Below are 21,042 nucleotides of genomic sequence, written 5' to 3' on the forward strand. Positions count from 1 at the left end.
ACCATCCTCTGGCCACAAATAAAACGGTTGAATAATCCCTTTGGATTGGTTTACAAAAGGAATTTAGAAATCTGTCATCTCTATGCTATCACTGCCAGTGTTGTCAGAAAGGTGATGCTTTGGCAACAAATTCCATTGGAAATAAATATAATAAACAATAGAAAATATATTATCAGCTCTCAAATGAATGGATGGGGACCAGCAGCCACCTGGGATTTAGGAACTAGGGATGTCGGATGAAATGACAGCATCTACAGTACAAGATACTAGCGATAATAAAATCCAACGTTTGTATATGTTATGTTGTGTTGTGAGGCAGACCGGTATAGTTCTTCCTTACACCTGCTGTCTCAGTGCAGAACGTCAGAGTTTAGTGCAAATCTTCTCTCTTTCTATGTCTAGTCTACTCACTAAATCTAGTCAGATCTGTGTGCTGAAATGGAGAGCCATTAGTATACTGTGTAGAATGTCTCTCTGCAGGCTTGAATGGAGAGAGATTAGAATGGCACACAGTAAACTACAGGAACCCAGACTTTCCATGATACATACCGTGTACTGTATAATCCACATCAACATCCTGTGGCATCAGTCAAAACAACTCTTTCATTCTCTCTCTCTCATACTGATGCAAGACAAAGCCTGTCTTTTATCAAACGATTTTCATCTTTGCCTTTCACAACGTCAAACACAACATCCTGTTTCCCACGCACTGTGTCAGACATACACTTCAGATATTGCCGTTGTTTTCATGGGATGTACTGTATATACAAAACTCACGACTGCTCACGTATGCCTTCAGATGAGAGTGTGGGTGAAAAACAAAGAACTGGACGTGTTTTGCAGTACTGCTCAGATTTGAAACACTGATTTGATATTGCTCGGCTAGCACAGCCGGTTCGTATTAAGTAGAAAAGCCGATCGACCGTCACAGTTAAAAGTGAGTCTGATATCAGGCCACCATTGTGTGGTGACTGTGAAAGGTCTCATTATGCTTTTGATTCACACACACCAATCCATTTTTTTCTTCTGACCTTCGAAACCAGGATGTTATGTTTCAGTGGCAAGATGGCCACCAGGATGTTATGTTTCAGTGGCAAGATGGCCACCAGGATGTTATGTTTCAGTGGCAAGATGGCCACCAGGATGTTATGTTTCAGTGGCAAGATGGCCACCAGGATGTTATGTTTCAGTGGCAAGATGGCCACCAGGATGTTATGTTTCAGTGGCAAGATGGCCACCAGGATGCTTACAATTTTCAGAATAGAATAAATCAAGAAACACTGCTCTCCTTTTTTTGGAAAATGCTCGGAAAGTATCAGAAATGCAGCTCATGCATTTCTATATGTATTGCAGACAAAAGAGGATTCTATGTGTGTGTGTGTGCGTGTGTGTGTGTATGTGTGCGCGTGTGTGTGGCCACGGGTAAAAGGGTGGGTTATGTCTTCACCATTAAGCCTGAAAGTCTCTCAGCAACAGCAACAATGCAGACCCACACATCCCATCATCATTACCATTAGTCCCCCCCACAGCCCTCAGGCGGCGTCTTCATACACAACCTCAGATCCAGACAGCACAGAGAGAGGCTTGACCTTTTCTCCCCATACATTTCTCCTTCTAGTAGATATATTAAGTTAAGTTCTCATAGTAGTTTGTCATCTCCCTATCCAAAGAGAGCCTAGACTTTAGGGTCTGAGGAGTCTGTGTGGTGTCCGTTCTCCCCCTCATCCCCTCCAGGCGAGGGGATTTCGTCCGGCACCCCATTCAGGTCAGACTTGGTGAGCTGTTTGTCAGATCCCTGGGAACCCTCCCCTGGTCGGGGTAACTGGGACCCATTCACACAGGAGCCCCCCTCTGACTTCCCAAAGTTAAATAGTTTCCCAGGGTTGAACGACTTGCTCGGCGACTGAGACCGCTCCTGGTTACCGCCGGGGGCGGTCGCGGTCGTCGTGGTATTCGTTGCCGTGGCTGCAGCTGCAGCGGCAGCAGCCGCTTCCTTCTTATTCTCAGGCGACTTGAGGAACTTGAAGCTGAGGAACCCGGGGAGCTTGGGTTCGTTTCCTGTGGGAGACTGAGGGGATCGTGCGCTGCCGGAGGAGAACTTGCTCTGTAAGGGGGTGATCAGTTTGAGCTTCATCACGTTGTTGTTGGCCAGGAGGGAGCTGGGCCTCTTGGGCTTGTCCCCACCTCCACCCCCTCCAGAGCGGGACTTCCCCCCGTGGCTCTTGTCGTGGTGGTGGTCTCCCCCGGAGGAGTCCTTCCCCTCATCTCTCTCCCTCTCCCTGCGAGCCTGGTGCTCCGTCTGCCTCTGCCTCTCCTCCTCCTCTCTCTTCCTCCTCTGTAGCTGTTGGTAGTGCTGCTGCGCCTGCCGCTCGTGCTTCTGTAGGGAGATTAACAACCGCTACAACAACTCACGCAATCACAGTCTGACAAACATGTGCACACTCTGAACTGTGAAACTATCTGGCCTTGGTAGTCATTTTCAATCTTAACTTCTACCAGGTACAGCCAGAAGAGGATAGCCCTCTGAGCCAGTTTCCTCTCTACGTTTCTTCCTCCTGGAGAGTTTTCCTACCCAATCTGCTTCTGCTTGCTCTTTGAGGTCTAGGCCGGCTTACTGTTTCACTTTGGGTTACTGGGTCACTTTGTAACAACTGGTGATGTAAAAAGGTTTTTATAAATCAATTTGATTGATTATTGCTTGATTGATAGAATGAATTGCTCACAACACCAATGTGATTCAGGCATGGACAAAATAAGCCATTGTAACAATTTACCTTAAAAGCCTCCCTGCGTTGGTACTCCAGTTTGGCCATCTCCTCCCCCACCCAGCTGGGGATGTCTGGGATTGCTATGTGAATGATGTACTTCAGCAGGACGGCAAAGTGCTGTGAGAGAGAAACAGAAAGAGAGATGGGAGGGAGAGAGAGAGGGGAGAGAGAGAGAGAGAGAGAAAAAGGGGGAAAGAGAAAGGGAGAGAGAGAGTGAGAGGGGCAGGGGAGAGGAGATATACAGTATATATAGTACATACTGAGTATAAAAAACATTGACCTTTCCATGATATAGACTGACCAGGTGAATCCAGGTGAAAGATATGATCCCTTATTTATGTCACTTGTTAAATCCACTTCAATCAGTGTAGATGAAGGTGAGGAGACGGGGTTAAAGATGAAGGTGAGGAGACGGGGTTAAAGATGAAGGTGAGGAGACGGGGTTAAAGAAGGATGTTTAAGTCTTGAGACACCTGAGACATGGATTGTGATGTGTGCCATTCAAACATTGGCAAGACAAAATATTTCAGTGCCTTTGAACGGGGTATGGCAGTAGGTGCCAGGCTCACCAGTTTGTATCAAGAACTGCAATGCTGCTGGGTTTTTCACACTCAACAGTTTCCCATGTCTATCAAGTATGGGCCATCACACAAAGGACATCCAACAAATTTGACACAACTGTGGGAAGCATTGGAGTCAACATGAGCCAGCATCCCTGTGGCTTTCGACACCTTGTCGAGTCCATGCCCCGACGAACCGAGGCTGTTCTGACACCTTGTCGAGTCCATGCCCCGACGAACCGAGGCTGTTCTGACACTTTGTCGAGTCCATGCCCCGACGAACCGAGGCTGTTCTGACACTTTGTCGAGTCCATGCCCCGACGAACCGAGGCTGTTCTGACACCTTGTCAAGTCCATTTGTATGAACATAACAAGATTCAACAACTGAGACATAAACTGAACAAGTTCCACAGACATGTGACTAACAGAAATGGAGTAATGTGTCCCTGAACAAAGGGGGGGGGGGTCAAAATCCAAAGTAACAGTCAGTATCTGGTGTGGCCTCGAGCTGCATTAAGTACTGCAATGCATCTCCTCCTCATGGGCCGCACCAGATTTGCCAGTTCTTGCTGTGAGATGTTACCCCACTCACTCTCCCGGACATTTCTGGGGGGAATGGTCCTAGCCCTCACCCTCTGATTCAACAGGTCCCAGATGTGCTTAATGGGATGGAGATCCGGACACTTCGCTGGCCATGGTGGAACACTGACATTCCTGTCTTGCAGGATATCATGCACAGAACGAGCAGTATGGCTGGTGGCATTGTCATGCTGGAGGGTCATGTCAGGATGAGCCTGCAGGAAGGGTACCACATGAGGGAGGAAGATGTCTTCCTTGTAACGCACAACATCCTTACAGCATGCCTTAGGCACGTTCACGCAGATGAGCTGGGACCCTGGGCATCTTTCTTTTGGTGTTTTTCAAAGTCAGTAGAAAGGCCTCTTTAGTGTCCTAAGTTTTCATATCTGTGACCTTAATTGCCTACCGTCTGTAAGCTGTTAGTGTCTTAACGACCGTTCCACAGGTGCATGTTCATTAATTGTTTATGTTTCATTGAACAAGCATGGGAAATAGTGTTTAAACCATTTACAATGAAGATCTGTGAAGTTATTTGGATTTTTATGAATTATCTTTGAAAGACAAGGTACTGAAAAAGGGACGTTTCTTTTTTTGCTGAGTTTATATACTGCGTAAAACGTTAAAGCATTAGAAATGAATGTCTGCTTCCTCTCTCTCTAGTGCGTGGTCTACTTTGAATCAGTTTTCTTTGAATCAGTGATCCGTAAATCGGGCCTACTGCACTCTGACCTATGCTGTCCATGAAGCAAGAGGACACAACAACAGCTGTGACCTTTTTACTGGCTGCATTGCTGTGCTGTGTTGATTTAGTATGTTGAGACCCCCCCCCACCCCACCAGTAGTGTGACGGAGTGTCAGAGATTGTGTAACACTCGACCTTTCCTACAGGTATGTACAGTGACTGGCTGAGACTAGGGTTCACGTCACTCAGCACCCATCTGCCTTATCAACACCCACAGATATACTCAGGAGTGAAGCACCTCAGAGAAAACTTCACCGTCTTTACTGCTATGGGCACTAAGTTGTAGAGCTGAAAGCTACCTCAGAAAAGGATGCATTTGAGGTTAGCTGTGGTTGGCTTCAACATAGTCTTTCATAGACACACCTGCTGCTGGCTGGTGAGCAAGACTATCCCTTCTCTGGGATAAAATATATACATATTTTGACATTACCAAAGAAAGATTTAAAGAAAGGAGGAAGTTCATATGAAATAAGACAGCAGATATATGTCATATTATGATGACTTAAGCTCACCTGAAAGCATGCTAGTAGACTGAGGACGCCTTGATGTCAAAACACATTGGTGCAGGTCATGATAAATGTTTGAAATATGTCTTTTGGAAGACAGTATGAGGACCATAGCTCACTGAGGTGACTTCTAAAGAAACACTTCTATAAGGCCTGCTGGGTTGCTGTCAGTTTGAGAGGTTGAGCTGCTCTGAGATCAGTTTTCTAGCCATATATCTTCACCTCAACTATTAGAGGATGTAAATTAAATCTAATTCTGGACCAGTGCTGTGTTAGACTACCACAAAATCCCTATTTAACCCTGCCAACACTGAAACAGTGTGAGACTGACTCATAAAACTCATAAAAACATGGGTCTATGCAACTCAAAACCCCATCAGCCTACTGAGTTAAAGCCTAGGCATTACAGCCCTGTCAGAAAGTACTCACACCCCTTGAATTTCCACATTATGTTGTGACACAAAATTGATTTAATTGTAATTTTATTTGTCAACGATCTACTCAAAATAGTCTAATGTCAAAGTGGAAGAAAATAATAAATAAAATACACTAATTGTCACGCCCTGATCTGTTTCACCTGTTCCTGGGATTGTCTCCACCCCCTCCAGGTGTCGCTTATTTTCCCCAGTGTATTTATCCCTGTGTTTCCTGTCTCTCTGTGCCACTTCCTCTTGTATGTTTAGTCAAGACAACCAGTGTATTTATCCCTGTGTTTCCTGTCTCTCTGTGCCACTTCCTCTTGTATGTTTAGTCAAGACAACCAGTGTATTTATCCCTGTGTTTCCTGTCTCTCTGTGCCACTTCCTCTTGTATGTTTAGTCAAGACAACCAGTGTATTTATCCCTGTGTTTCCGGTCTCTCTGTGCCACTTCCTCTTGTATGTTTAGTCAAGACAACCAGCATATTTTTTCCTGTACGCATGATGCTATTCTACTTTTTCTAGTCCTCCCGGTTTTGACACTTGCCTGTTTCTGGACTCTGTACCCACCTGCCTGACCATCCTACCTGCCTGACCATCCTGCCTGCCTTGACCACGAGCCTGTCACTCTGTACCTCCTGGACTCTGATCTGGTTTTGACCCTTGCCTGTTTCTGGACTCTGTACCCACCTGCCTGACCCTTCTGCCTGCTTTGACCATGAGCCTGCCACTCTGTACCTCCTGGACTCTGAACTGGTTTTGACCTTTAGCCTGTCCACGACCATTCTCTTGCCTACCCCTTTGGATTATAAAACATTGTAAAACTCCAACCATCTGCCTCCTGTGTCTGCATCTGGGTCTCGCCTTGTAGTAAGCAAAAGTGTTAAACAAATCAAAATATATTTTTTATATTTGAGATTCTTCAAAGTAGCCACCCTTTGCCTTGATGACAGCTTTGCAAATTTTTTTCATTCTCTCAACCAGCTTCACCTGAAATTTTCTAACAGTCTTGAAGGAGTTCCTACATATGCTGAGCACTTGTTGGCTGCTTTTCCTTCACTCTGCGGCCCAACTCATCCCAAACCATCTCAATTGGGTTGAGGTCGGGTGATTGTGGAGGCCAGGTCATCTTATGCAGCACTCAATCACTCTCCTTCTTGTGTTGGGTCATTGTCCTGTGGAAAAACAAATGATAGCCCCACTAGGCGCAAACCAGATGGGATGGCGTATCGCTGTGGAAGCAATGCTGGTTAAGTGTGCCTTGAATTCTAAATAAATCAGACAGTGTCACAAGCAAAGCACCCCCATACCATCACACCTCCTCCTCCATGCTTCACGGTATGAACCACACATGCAGAGATTATCCGTTCACCTACTCTGTGTCTCACAAAGACACGGAGGTTGGAACCAAAAATCTCAAATTTGGACTCGTCAAACCAAAGGACAAATTTCCACTGGTCTAATGTCCATTGCTCGTGTTTCTTGGCCCAATCAAGTTTCTTCTTATTATTGGTGTCCTAGTAGTTTCCTTGCAGAAATTCGACCATGAAGGCCTGATTCAAGCAGTCTCCGCTGAACAGTTGATGAAAGCTGCCGCTTTCAAGGAGCAGGACTCTAACCCGGAAGCTTATAAGAAATCCCGCTATAACCTCTGACGAACCATCAAACAGGCAAAGCCTCAATACAGGACTAAGATCGACTAACACCTCCCACTGCAACTGGATCCTGGACTTCCTGATGGGCCGCCCCCAGGTGGTAAGGGTAGGTAACAACACATATGCGCCACACTGATCCTCAACACAGGTGCCCCTCAGGGGTGCGTGCTCAGTCCCCTCCTGTACTCCCTGCTCACTCATGACTGCATGGCCAGGCACGACTCCAACACCATCATTAAATTTGCAGATGACACAACTAAAAATTGTCAAGGACTCCAGCCACCATAGTCATAGACTGTTCTCTCTGATACCGCATGGCAAGAGGTACCGGAGCACCAAGTCTAGGTCCAAGAGGCTTCTAAACAGCTTCTACCCCCAAGCCATAAGACTCCTGAACATCTAATCAAATGGCTACCCAGACTATTTGCATTGACCCCCCCCCCTTTTATGCCGCTGCTACTCTCTGTTGTTATATATGCATAGTCACTTTAATAACTCTACCTACATATTACCTCAATTACCTCGACTAACTGGTACCCCCACGCAATGAACATGTACCGGTACCCCCCTGTATATAGTCTCCACATTGACTCTGTACCGGTACCCCCCTGTATATAGTCTCCACATTGACTCTGTACCGGTACCCCCTGTATATAGTCTCCACATTGACTCTGTACCGGTACCCCCTGTATATAGTCTCCACATTGACTCTGTACCGGTACCCCCTGTATATAGTCTCCACATTGACTCTGTACCGGTACCCCTGTATATAGTGACTCTGTACCGGTACCCCCTGTATATAGCCTCCACATTGACTCTGTACCGGTACCCCCTGTATATAGTCTCCACATTGACTCTGTACCGGTACCCCCTGTATATAGCCTCCACATTGACTCTGTACCGGTACCCCCTGTATATAGTCTCCACATTGACTCTGTATCGGTACCCCCTGTATATAGTCTCCACATTGACTCTGTACCGGTACCCCCTGTATATAGTCTCCACATTGACTCTGTACCGGTACCCCTGTATATAGCCTCCACATTGACTCTGTACCGGTACCCCCTGTATATAGTCTCCACATTGACTCTGTACCGGTACCCCCTGTATATAGTCTCCACATTGACTCTGTACCGGTACCCACTGTATATAGTCTCCACATTGACTCTGTACCGGTACCCCCTGTATATAGTCTCCACATTGACTCTGTACCGGTACCCCCTGTATATAGTCTCCACATTGACTCTGTACCGGTACCCCCTGTATATAGTCTCCACATTGACTCTGTACCGGTACCCCCTGTATATAGTCTCCACATTGACTCTGTACCGGTACCCCCTGTATATAGTCTCCACATTGACTCTGTACCGGTACCCCCTGTATATAGTCTCCACATTGACTCTGTACCGGTACCCCCTGTATATAGTCTCCACATTGACTCTGTACCGGTACACCCTGTATATAGCCTCCACATTGACTCTGTACCGGTACCCCCCTGTATATAGTCTCCACATTGACTCTGTACCGGTACCCCCTGTATATAGTCTCCACATTGACTCTGTACTGGTACCCCCTGTATATAGTCTCCACATTGACTCTGTACCGGTACCCACTGTATATAGTCTCCACATTGACTCTGTACCGGTACCCCCTGTATATAGTCTCCACATTGACTCTGTACCGGTACCCCCCTGTATATAGTCTCGCTATTGTTATTTTAATTACTTGTTCCTTTTTTTTTTCTTATTCTTATTCATATTTTTTAAACTGCATTGTTGGTTAGGGGCTCGTAAGTAAGCATTTCACTGTAAGGTTGTACCTGTTGTAATAGTCGCATGTGACTAATACAAATTGATTTGATATACTGTAGGAAGGACGCTTGTGTCTTTGTAGTGACTGGGTGTATTGATACACCATCCAAAGTGTAACTATGTTTACCCATCTACCAATAGGTGCCCATCTTTTCAAGGCATTGGAAAACCTACCTGGTCTTTGTGGTTGAATCAGTGTTTGAAATTCACTTCACCTTACATATAATTGTATGTGTGGGGTCCAAAAAGCATGTTAAACACTGTTATCAGGTCCATGCAACTTACTATGTGACTTGTTACGCAAACTTGTTCTCCTGAAGTTATTTAGGTTTGCCATAACAAAGGGGTTAAATACTTACTGACTCAAGACATTACAATTTTTTATTTTTTATTACTTTGTAAAAATGTCCAAAAAATGTATTCTACTTTGACATTATGGGGTATTGTGTGTAGGCTTGTGACATTTTATTTTATTTTTATTCAATCCATTCAGGCTGTAAGACAACAAAATGTGGAACAAGTCAAGGGGTGTGAATACTTTGTGAAGGCTCAGTATCTGATGTCCAGTGAGTGACTTTAATAGTGGATGTACCTCGAGGATGACAATGGAGATGATGGCCATCTCAGGGCTGAGCCAGGGGAAGAGGCGCTGCAGCTGACCACACTGACCAATCAGGTAACAGTTGACTATGATGGCGATCAGACCCATGGCCTCCATCGCTGTCTGCAGAGAGACACACACACACCACAGACAGGTTTACTGTATGTACACAGAACATCATGCCTATAAAGCTTACCCAACTCTATGATTAGGCTTTATGAAAGGACAAGTCTCTGTTTATTAAATAATAGTGCTGGGCTACAACAACAGCCTGTGCATTCTGTGACCTTGCATAACCAGTTTCCCATTCCCACTCCTCTGACTGACCAATATGTCCCTCAGTCCTGCCTGTCCCTCAGTCCTACCTGTCCCTCAGTGCTGCCTGTCCCTCAATCCTGCCTGTCCCTCAGTCTCATCTGTCCCTCAGTCATACCTGTCCCTCAGTCCTGCCTTTCCCTAGGTCCTACCTGTCCCTCAGTCCTGCCTGTCCCTCAATCCGGCCTGTCCCTCAGTCTCATCTGTCCCTCAGTCCTGCCTTTCCCTAGGTCCTACCTGTCCCTCAGTCCTGCCTGTCCCTCAATCCTGCCTGTCCCTCAATCTCATATGTCCCTCAGTCATACCTGTCCCTCAGTCCTGCCTTTTCCTAGGTCCTACCTGTCCCTCAGTCCTGCCTGTCCCTCAGTCCTGCCTGTCCCCCAGTCCTGTCTGTCCCTCAGTCCTGCCTGTCCCTCAGTCCTGCCTGTCCCGCAGTCCTGCCTGTCCCTCAATCCTGCCTGTCCCTCAGTCCTGCCAGTCCCTCAGTCCTACCTGTCCCCCAGTCCTGCCTGTCCCTCAGTCCTACCTGTCTCTCAATCCTACCTGTCCCTCAGTCCTGCCTGTCCCTCAGTCCAGCCTGTCCCTCAGTCCAGCCTGTCCCTCAGTCCTGCCTATCCTCAGTCCTGCCTGTCCCTCAGTCTTACCTGTACCCCAGTCATACCTGTCCCTCAGTCTTACCTGTACCTCAGTTATACCTCTCCTTCAGTCATACCTGTACCTCAGTCCTGCCTGTCCCTCAGTCATACCTTTACCTCAGTCATACCTGTCCCTCAGTCTTACCTGTCCCTCAGTCATACCTGTCCTTCAGTCTTATCTGTCCCTCAGTCATACCTGTCCTTCAGTCATACCTCTCCTTCAGTCATACCTGTCCCTCAGTCATACCTGTCCCTCAGTCCTGCCTTTTCCTAGGTCCTACCTGTCCCTCAGTCCTGCCTGTCCCTCAATCCTGCCTGTCCCTCAATCCTGCCTGTCTCTCAATCTCATCTGTCCCTCAGTCATACCTGTCCCTCAGTCCTGCCTGTCCCTCAGTCCTGCCTGTCCCTCAGTCATACCTGTCCCTCAGTCATGCCTGTCCCTCAGTCATACCTCTCCTTCAGTCTTACCTGTCCCTCAGTCTTACCTGTCCCTCAGTCATACCTGTCCCTCAGTCATACCTGTCCCTCAGTCATACCTGTACCTCAGTCCTGCCTGTCCCTCAGTCTTACCTGTCACTCAGTCTTACCTGTCACTCAGTCATACCTGTCCCTCAGTCTTACCTGTCCCTCAGTCATACCTGTACCTCAGTCATACCTGTCCCTCAGTCATACCTGTCCCTCAGTCATACCTGTTCCTCAGTCTTACCTGTCCCTCAGTCCTACCTGTCCCTCAGTCATGCCTGTCCCTCAGTCATGCCTGTCCCTCAGTCATACCTCTCCTTCAGTCTTACCTGTCCCTCAGTCTTACCTGTCCCTCAGTCCTACCTGTCCCTCAGTCATACCTGTCCCTCAGTCATACCTGTACCTCAGTCATACCTGTACCTCAGTCCTGCCTGTCCCTCAGTCTTACCTGTCCCTCAGTCTTACCTGTCCCTCAGTCATACCTGTCCCTCAGTCTTACCTGTCCCTCAGTCTTACCTGTCCCTCAGTCATACCTGTACCTCAGTCCTACCTGTACCTCAGTCATACCTGTACCTCAGTCCTGCCTGTTCCTCAGTCATACCTGTCCCTCAGTCATACCTGTTCCTCAGTCTTACCTGTCCCTCAGTCCTACCTGTCCCTCAGTCTTACCTGTCCCTCAGTCTTACCTGTCCCTCAGTCCTACCTGTCCCTCAGTCATACCTCTCCTTCAGTCCTACCTGTCCCTCAGTCATACCTCTCCTTCAGTCCTACCTGTCCCTCAGTCTTACCTGTCCCTCAGTCATACCTGTCCTTCAGTCATACCTCTCCTTCAGTCATACCTGTCCCTCAGTCATACCTGTCCCTCAGTCCTGCCTTTTCCTAGGTCCTACCTGTCCCTCAGTCCTGCCTGTCCCTCAATCCTGCCTGTCCCTCAATCCTGCCTGTCTCTCAATCTCATCTGTCCCTCAGTCATACCTGTCCCTCAGTCCTGCCTGTCCCTCAGTCCTGCCTGTCCCTCAGTCATACCTGTCCCTCAGTCATGCCTGTCCCTCAGTCATACCTCTCCTTCAGTCTTACCTGTCCCTCAGTCTTACCTGTCCCTCAGTCATACCTGTCCCTCAGTCATACCTGTCCCTCAGTCATACCTGTACCTCAGTCCTGCCTGTCCCTCAGTCTTACCTGTCCCTCAGTCTTACCTGTCACTCAGTCATACCTGTCCCTCAGTCTTACCTGTCCCTCAGTCATACCTGTACCTCAGTCATACCTGTCCCTCAGTCATACCTGTCCCTCAGTCATACCTGTTCCTCAGTCTTACCTGTCCCTCAGTCCTACCTGTCCCTCAGTCATGCCTGTCCCTCAGTCATGCCTGTCCCTCAGTCATACCTCTCCTTCAGTCTTACCTGTCCCTCAGTCTTACCTGTCCCTCAGTCCTACCTGTCCCTCAGTCATACCTGTACCTCAGTCATACCTGTACCTCAGTCCTGCCTGTCCCTCAGTCTTACCTGTCCCTCAGTCTTACCTGTCCCTCAGTCATACCTGTCCCTCAGTCTTACCTGTCCCTCAGTCTTACCTGTCCCTCAGTCATACCTGTACCTCAGTCCTACCTGTACCTCAGTCATACCTGTACCTCAGTCCTGCCTGTTCCTCAGTCATACCTGTCCCTCAGTCATACCTGTTCCTCAGTCTTACCTGTCCCTCAGTCCTACCTGTCCCTCAGTCTTACCTGTCCCTCAGTCTTACCTGTCCCTCAGTCCTACCTGTCCCTCAATCATACCTCTCCTTCAGTCCTACCTGTCCCTCAGTCATACCTCTCCTTCAGTCCTACCTGTCCCTCAGTCTTACCTGTCCCTCAGTCCTACCTGTACCTCAGTCATACCTCTCCTTCAGTCCTACCTGTACCTCAGTCCTACCTGTAACTCAGTCCTACCTCTCCTTCAGTCCTACCTGTACCTCAGTCATACCTGTACCTCAGTCCTACCTGTACCTCAGTCATACCTCTCCTTCAGTCCTACCTGTACCTCAGTCCTACCTCTCCTTCAGTCCTACCTGTCCCTCAGTCATACCTGTCCCTCAGTCTTACCTGTCCCTCAGTCTTACCTGTCCCTCAGTCATACCTGTACCTCAGTCCTACCTGTACCTCAGTCATACCTGTACCTCAGTCCTGCCTGTCCCTCAGTCATACCTGTCCCTCAGTCATACCTGTTCCTCAGTCTTACCTGTCCCTCAGTCCTACCTGTCCCTCAGTCTTACCTGTCCCTCAGTCTTACCTGTCCCTCAGTCCTACCTGTCCCTCAGTCATACCTCTCCTTCAGTCCTACCTGTCCCTCAGTCATACCTCTCCTTCAGTCCTACCTGTCCCTCAGTCTTACCTGTCCCTCAGTCCTACCTGTACCTCAGTCATACCTCTCCTTCAGTCCTACCTGTACCTCAGTCCTACCTGTAACTCAGTCCTACCTCTCCTTCAGTCCTACCTGTACCTCAGTCATACCTGTACCTCAGTCCTACCTGTACCTCAGTCATACCTCTCCTTCAGTCCTACCTGTACCTCAGTCCTACCTCTCCTTCAGTCCTACCTGTCCCTCAGTCCTACCTGTCCCTCAGTCCTACCTGTACCTCAGTCCTACCTGTACCTCAGTCATACCTCTCCTTCAGTCCTACCTGTACCTCAGTCCTACCTCTCCTTCAGTCCTACATGTCCCTCAGTCCTACCTGTCCCTCAGTCCTACCTGTACCTCAGTCATACCTGCCACTGTCCGATGCTCTCCACTCTCTTGCCGAAGGGTCTCTGCAGGCCGGTACAGAGCTTGAAGGCGTCGCTGCGGATCTCGATGATGTTGTTGATGAGGGCACACATGGCCGCCAGGGGGAAGGCTGAGGAGAAGAGAACTACGTAGCCGAACTGGACAAACATCTCCTGGTAGTCCTGGAAGGTGTCCTGGAAGGGACAAAAAACACAAGGGATAGTCAGCACTGTCTGTGACATGGATAGATGATTTAAAAAAAAAAAAGAATTATTTCACCTTTATTTAACCAGGTAGGCAAGTTGAGAACACCTTTATTTAACCAGGTAGGCAAGTTGAGAACACCTTTATTTAACCAGGTAGGCAAGTTGAGAACACCTTTATTTAACCAGGTAGGCAAGTTGAGAACACCTTTATTTAACCAGGTAGGCAAGTTGAGAACACCTTTATTTAACCAGGTAGGCAAGTTGAGAACAAGTTCTCATTTACAATTGCGACCTGGCCAAGATAAAGCAAAGCAGTTCGACAGATACAACGACACAGAGTTACACATGGAGTAAAACAAACATACAGTCAATAATACAGTATAAACAAGTCTATATACGATGTGAGCAAATGAGGTGAGAAGGGAGGTAAAGGCAAAAAAGGCCATGGTGGCAAAGTAAATACAATATAGCAAGTAAAACACTAGAATTGTAGTTTTGCAATGGAAGAATGTGCAAAGTAGAAAAAAAAAAAAATGATAATCCCGTTCAAAAAATGATTTGTTTTGTTTAATGCTTTTTTGGTTACTACATGATTCCATATGTGTTATTTCATAGTTCTGATGTCTTCACTATTTCTAATGTAGAAAATAGTAAATAAGAAAGATCAACCCTTGAATGAGTATGTGTGTACAAACTATTGACGGGCACTGTAATTGCACATGGGAAGCTAGCTACTCATGGATAACCTCGCAGTGACGTCAAGAGAAACCCTAACGTAAATGTCCCTTTTTTATGGTTCAGTGGTACTGCCAGTTGATACAGATACAATGTATTTACAGTTTTTGGTGGTATTACATAAATACTATTTTCTATGAGACGTATGTGGTAGGGTCTACAGACAATCACGGACTACAAATGGAAAACCATCCACGTGCGGAAACTGACGTCTTGCTTCAGGACAGGCTAAACACCTTCGCCTGCTTTGAGGATAACACAGTGCCACTGACGCGGCCCGCTACCAAGGACTGTGGGCTCCTTCTCTGTGGCCGACGTGAGTAAAGACATTTAACCGTGTTAACCCTCACAAGGTGGACGGCCCAGACGGCATCCCTAGCCGCGTCCTCGGGGCATGCACAGACCAGCTGGCTGGAGTGTTTACGGACATATTTAATCAATCCCTATCTCAGTCTGCTGTCCCCACATGCTTCAAGATATACACCATTGTTCCTGTACCCAAGAAAGCTAAGGTAACTGAACTAAATGACTCTCGCCCTGTAGCACTCACTTCTGTCATCATGAAGTGCTTTGAGAGACTAACTAGTCAAGGATCTGGGTTTGAACTGCGCCCTATGCAACTGGGTCCTGGACTTCCTGATGGGCCGCCCCCTGGTGGTGAAGGCAGGAAACAAAACCTCCCCTTCGCTGATCCTCAACACATGGGTGTGTGTTCACAAGGATGCGTGCTCAGCCCCCTCCTGTACTCCCTGTTCACCCATGACTGCGTGTCCAAGCACGCCTCCAACTCAATCATCAAGTTTGCAGACAACACAACAGTAGTAGGCCTGATTATCAACAATGACGAGACAGCTTACGGGGAGGAGGTGAGGGCCCTGGGTGTGTGGTGTCAGGAAAATAATCTCTCACTCAACATCAACAAAACAAAAGGAGCTGATCGTGGACTTCAGGAAACAGCAGAGGGAGCACCCCCCTATCCATATCGACGGGACCACAGTGGAGAAGGTGGAAAGCTTAAAGTTCCTCGGTGCACACGTCACTGACAAACTGAAATGGTCCACCCACACAGACAGTGTGGTGAAGAAGGCGCAACAGCGCCTCTTTTTATGTATTTTTATTTCACCTTTATTTAACCAGGTAGGCTAGTTGAGAACAAGTTCTCATTTACAACTGTGACCTGGCCAAGATAAACCTCAGGAGGCTGAAAAAAATTGTCTTGGCACCTAAAACCCTCACAAACTTTGACAGATGCACAATTGAGAGCATCCTGTCGGGCTGTATCACCGCCTGGTACGGCAACTGCACCACCCGCAACCGCAGACCCCACCGTCTGCCCAACGCATCACCGGGGGCAAACTACCTGCCCTCCAGGACACCTACAGCTCCCGATGTCACAGGAAGGCCAAAAAGATCATCAAGGACCGCAACCACCCGAGCCACTGCCTGTTCACCCCGTTATCATCCAGAAGGCGAGGTCAGTACAGGTGCATCAAAGCTGGGACCGAGAGACTGAAAAACAGCTTCTAGCTCAAGGCCATCAGACTGCTAAATAGCCATCACTAGCACCTTAGAGGCTGCTGCCCTATATACATATATTTGAAATCACTGGCCACTTAAATAATGGAACACTAGTCACTTTAATAATATTGACATTTACATTTAAGTCATTTAGCAGACGCTCTTATCCAGAGCGACTTACAAATTGGATATTTTGCATTACTCATCTCATATGTCTATACTGTATTCTATTCTATTCTACTGTATTTTAGTCTATGCCGCTCTGACATTGCTCGTCCAAATATTTATATATTCTTAATACCATTACTTTACTTTAGATTTGTGTGTATTGTTGTGAAATTGTTAGATATTACTTGTTAGATACTACTGCACTGTTGGAGCAAGAAACTACTACATTTCGCTACACCTTCAATAACATCTGCTAAACATGTGTATGTGACCAATACAATTGGATTTGATTTGATTTACACAGTAATTACATTCAAGTTAGCACAGCAGTCAATAGAATAAGTAGAAGTATTTTCCCAGAGGTAACCTCAAAACCAATCCATGCCATCCCAAATACCAATCAACAGCTTAGAGCTCAAATCACTTCAGGGATCAAATGAGAGTTTGTGAAGGACTCTAGGCAGGATATATTGTAGTATCATATGGATGGACAGAGGCATGAGTTTGGCTGAGAGAGCATGGGGTAAATCTCGGGCCATGGTAACAGGAACACATGCCCAGCTACATGATTCAGTATGGAAATGGAAATAGATCTACAAAGGGATGGTTACCCCTCTAGTTGGTCTCATATGGGACGATGGAATTGTTTATTTAGAGTTGGCATTGTTGACATAGGTTACATAGTGAGTGAGCCTGCTCATTAGTTAGTTTGTGTGTGCGCATGTGTGTGTATGTGTGTGTGTGCATGTGTGTGCTGTCTTCCTACCTCATATGTCTGCATGCAGCTCTCCATCTCAGCCTGTGCCAGACTCGTACTCTCCTGTTCCTCTGGCGGGTCGATCCATGACTCCCGCTTGGTTTTAGAGTCTGCCCTCTCCAAACTCCTCTGCCTTCTGCGATGACGCACCGTCACCGTGCTCTCTGGCCCAGAAGGCAGCGGGGCAGCCGCCATACTCTCATTGGCCGAAACTCCCGTGTCCTTTGTCTCAGTGACGCCATTGTCATCGTCATCATCATATGTCTCGAACACCGATGCCGGATCCATCCCCTTCTCCACCATAGTGGGGCTGCCGTCCTCCAAGAAACTGTCCTCCATTGTGGGGATGCAGCCCCCTCCAGACGACTTCCTGTCCCCCCTCTCTATGAAGCTGACCTTCCTCAGCTTGAGGCCACAGTCTATCAGACTCTCAGACGATTCCTCATTCTCTCCCTCACTGAACCTCCCACTGTCCCCCTCCTCCCTCTCTCCCTCCTCCTCTTCAGGCACCCCACATCCCCCGTTCAGACACTTCTTCTCCCTGCAGAACAGAGGAAAGGTTTGCCTGTAGTCATATAATCACATACTATCTATAACACTATTGTATTGGGTTAGCCATGTAATAATGTGAATACACATCCTCAAACAAATCAAAACATAGGCTTGACTACACTCAAGGAAACATGTCTGAAAAAGGAAGCTCTCGTGTTGCGTTTTCATGGATGAATACAAGCCGTTGTGTCAGCATTACCTGCGGTCAGGCTGTCCCACCCCGGGTCTGGTTCCCCTCAGGCCAGGGCCCGGCATGGCCTGGTCGGTGGGTGAAGCCTGGGGCTTTCCTGCGGCCAGCCTGCAGTACTTGAGCACGGCTGAGAGGAGCAGATCCCAGACGCTGCGCAGGGTGAGCTCGCCCAGCTTGTGGCGCTCGTACAGATAAGGCTGCATCACCTCCTTCACGTTCTGGACAAAATGGCGGATGATCAGCAGGGTGGCCAGCATCTGACACAAACAGGAAATAGAGGACAGGATCAAGGGTTAAAGGTCAGGGATGTCAGGATCTGTCACAGGGTTTAATACCATGCATAGCGATTTCGATAAGTAATCATTAGGGCACCACAGTAAACAAATAAAGTTGTACAAAATCAAGAATGATAATTCCTTTGCAAAAATAAAATATTCACTCAGTACTAAATGCAATAGACTGAAAACAATTGTATATCTAAACCGCAAGCAGTTCACTCCCATTCAAATACACACACTGCCTGGTCCAATGTGTAACATCAAAACCATGACATGCAAAACTACCACTACCTTGACTACCACTACCATGACTACCACTATCATGACTACCACTACCATGACTACCACTACCATGACTACCACTATCATGACTACCGCTATCATGACTACCACTACCATGACTACCACTATCATGACTACCACTAACATGACTGTCGCTACCATGACTACCACTATCATGACTACCACTACCATGACTAACACTACCATGACTAACACTATCATGACTACCACTACCATGACTACCACTATCATGACTACCACTACTATGACTACCACTATCATGACTGCCGCTACCATGACTACCACTATCATGACTACCACTACCATGACTACCACTACCATGACTACCACTACCATGACTAACACTACCATGACTACCACTACCATGACTAACACTACCATGACTACCACTATCATGACTACCACTACCATGACTACCGCTATCATGACTACCACTACCATGACTACCACTATCATGACTACCACTATCATGACTACCACTAACATGCCTACCACTACCATGACTACCACTATCATGACTACCACTACCATGACTACCACTATCATGACTGCCGCTACCATGACTACCACTATCATGACTACCACTACCATGACTACCACTACCATGACTAACACTACCATGACTACCACTACCATGACTACCACTACCATGACTATCACTACCATGACTACCACTATCATGACTACCACTATCATGACTACCACTACCATGACTACCACTGAGTTGAGACCTAGGACACAGAGACACAAACATATTGTCATTTCACTGCAAACCATGACCAAGTCAAAGCACAAACCACACATAGCATATTGACAGACAGTCCTCAGTCATCAGTCATCAATCATCAGTTTAGACCAATGACAACAAATGATTAGTATGTTCCTTAACAGAAACAGAAAGTGAGGCATAAAAACATATCCTGGAACATTTTGGGTTTTCAGAAATCTATAAACACACAGAAATGAATAAACTATAAACACACAAGGCCACAGTTATTAGAGATGGACTGAGTGACAGGAAGAAGGACAAAAGGACTGAGTGACAGGAAGAAGGACAGAGTGACAGGAAGAAGGACAAAAGGACTGAGTGACAGGAAGAAGGACAAAAGGACTGAGTGACAGGAAGAAGGACAGAGTGACAGGAAGAAGGACAGAGTGACAGGAAGAAGGACAGTGTGACAGGAAGAAGGACAGAGCGACAGGAAGAAGGACAGAGTGACAGGAAGAAGGACAGAGTGACAGGAAGAAGAACAGAGTGACAGGAAGAAGGACAGAGTGACAGGAAGAAGGACAGAGTGACAGGAAGAAGGACAGAGTGACAGGAAGAAGGACTGAGTGACAGGAAGAAGGACAAAAGGACAGAGTGACAGGAAGAAGGACTAAGTGACAGGAAGAAGAACAGAGTGACAGGAAGAAGGACTGAGTGACAGGAAGAAGGACAGAGTGACAGGAAGAAGGACTGAGTGACAGGAAGAAGGACAAAAGGACAGAGTGACAGGAAGAAGGACTAAGTGACAGGAAGTAGGACAAAAGGACTGAGTGACAGGAAGAAGGACAAAAGGACTGAGTGACAGGCAGGAGGACTGAGTGACAGGAAGAAGGACAGAGTGACAGGAAGAAGGACAGAGTGACAGGAAGAAGGACTGAGTGACAGGAAGAAGAACAGAGTGACAGGAAGAAGGACAGAGTGACAGGAAGAAGGACAGAGTGACAGGAAGAAAGACAGAGTGACAGGAAGAGGTCATGGTGACAGGAAGAAGGACAAAAGGACTGAGTGACAGGAAGAAGGACAGAATGACAGGAAGAAAGACAAAAGGACTGAGTGATAGGAAGGAGGACTGAGTGACAGGAAGAAGGACAGAGTGACAGGAAGAAGGACAGAGTGACAGGAAGAAGGACAGAGTGACAGGAAGAAGGACTGAGTGACAGGAAGAAGGACAGAGTGACAGGAAGAAGGACAGAGTGACAGGAAGAAAGACAGAGTGACAGGAAGAAGGACAAAGTGACAGGAAGAAGGACAGAGTGACAGGAAGAAGGACAAAAGGACTGAGTGACAGGAAGAAGGACTGAGTGACAGGAAGAAGGACTGAGTGACAGGAAGAAGGTCAGAGTGACAGGAAAGGACAAAAGGACAGAGTGACAGGAAGAAGGACTGAGTGACAGGAAGAAGGACTGAGTGACAGGAAGAAGGACAAAAGGACAGAGTGGCAGGAAGAAGGACTGAGTGACAGGAAGAAGTACTGAGTGACAGGAAGAAGGACAAAAGGACAGAGTGACAGGAAGAAGGACAGAGTGACAGGAAGAAGGACAGAGTGACAGGAAGAAGGACAGAGTGACAGGAAGAAGGACAGAGTGACAGGAAGAAGGACTGAGTGACAGGAAGAAGGACAGAGTGACAGGAAGAAGGACAGAGTGACAGGAAGAAGGACAGAGTGACAGGAAGAAGGACAGAGTGACAGGAAGAAGGACAAAAGGACTGAGTGACAGGAAGAAGGACAGAGTGACAGGAAGAAGGACAAAAGGACAGAGTGACAGGAAGAAG

The 21,042-nt window shown here is 47.3% G+C and overlaps 1 protein-coding gene across 4 annotated transcripts in view; it reads right to left on the bottom strand.

Moving 5' to 3' along the window:
• Positions 1-1,524: 1,524 nt before the first annotated feature.
• Positions 1,525-21,042, bottom strand: part of ano8b (anoctamin 8b) — a 102,118-nt gene continuing 82,600 nt past the window's right edge. For 3 of the 4 annotated variants that reach the window (XM_065009261.1, XM_065009260.1, XM_065009259.1), the window contains 6 exons: positions 17,929-18,176; positions 17,187-17,718; positions 13,796-13,987; positions 9,632-9,763; positions 2,775-2,885; positions 1,525-2,377 (listed from right to left, as the gene is read on the bottom strand). In XM_065009261.1, the coding sequence (XP_064865333.1) occupies positions 1,676-2,377; positions 2,775-2,885; positions 9,632-9,763; positions 13,796-13,987; positions 17,187-17,718; positions 17,929-18,176 (1,917 nt within the window). In that variant the 3' untranslated portion in view covers positions 1,525-1,675. Of the gene's footprint in view, positions 2,378-2,572; positions 2,652-2,774; positions 2,886-9,631; positions 9,764-13,795; positions 13,988-17,186; positions 17,719-17,928; positions 18,177-21,042 lie in introns of all 4 variants that reach the window. The other variant, XM_065009262.1, reaches the window with a different exon arrangement.

This window comes from Oncorhynchus nerka, linkage group LG24 (genome assembly GCF_034236695.1).
Source record: "Oncorhynchus nerka isolate Pitt River linkage group LG24, Oner_Uvic_2.0, whole genome shotgun sequence".
NCBI classification, from domain to species: domain Eukaryota; kingdom Metazoa; phylum Chordata; class Actinopteri; order Salmoniformes; family Salmonidae; genus Oncorhynchus; species Oncorhynchus nerka.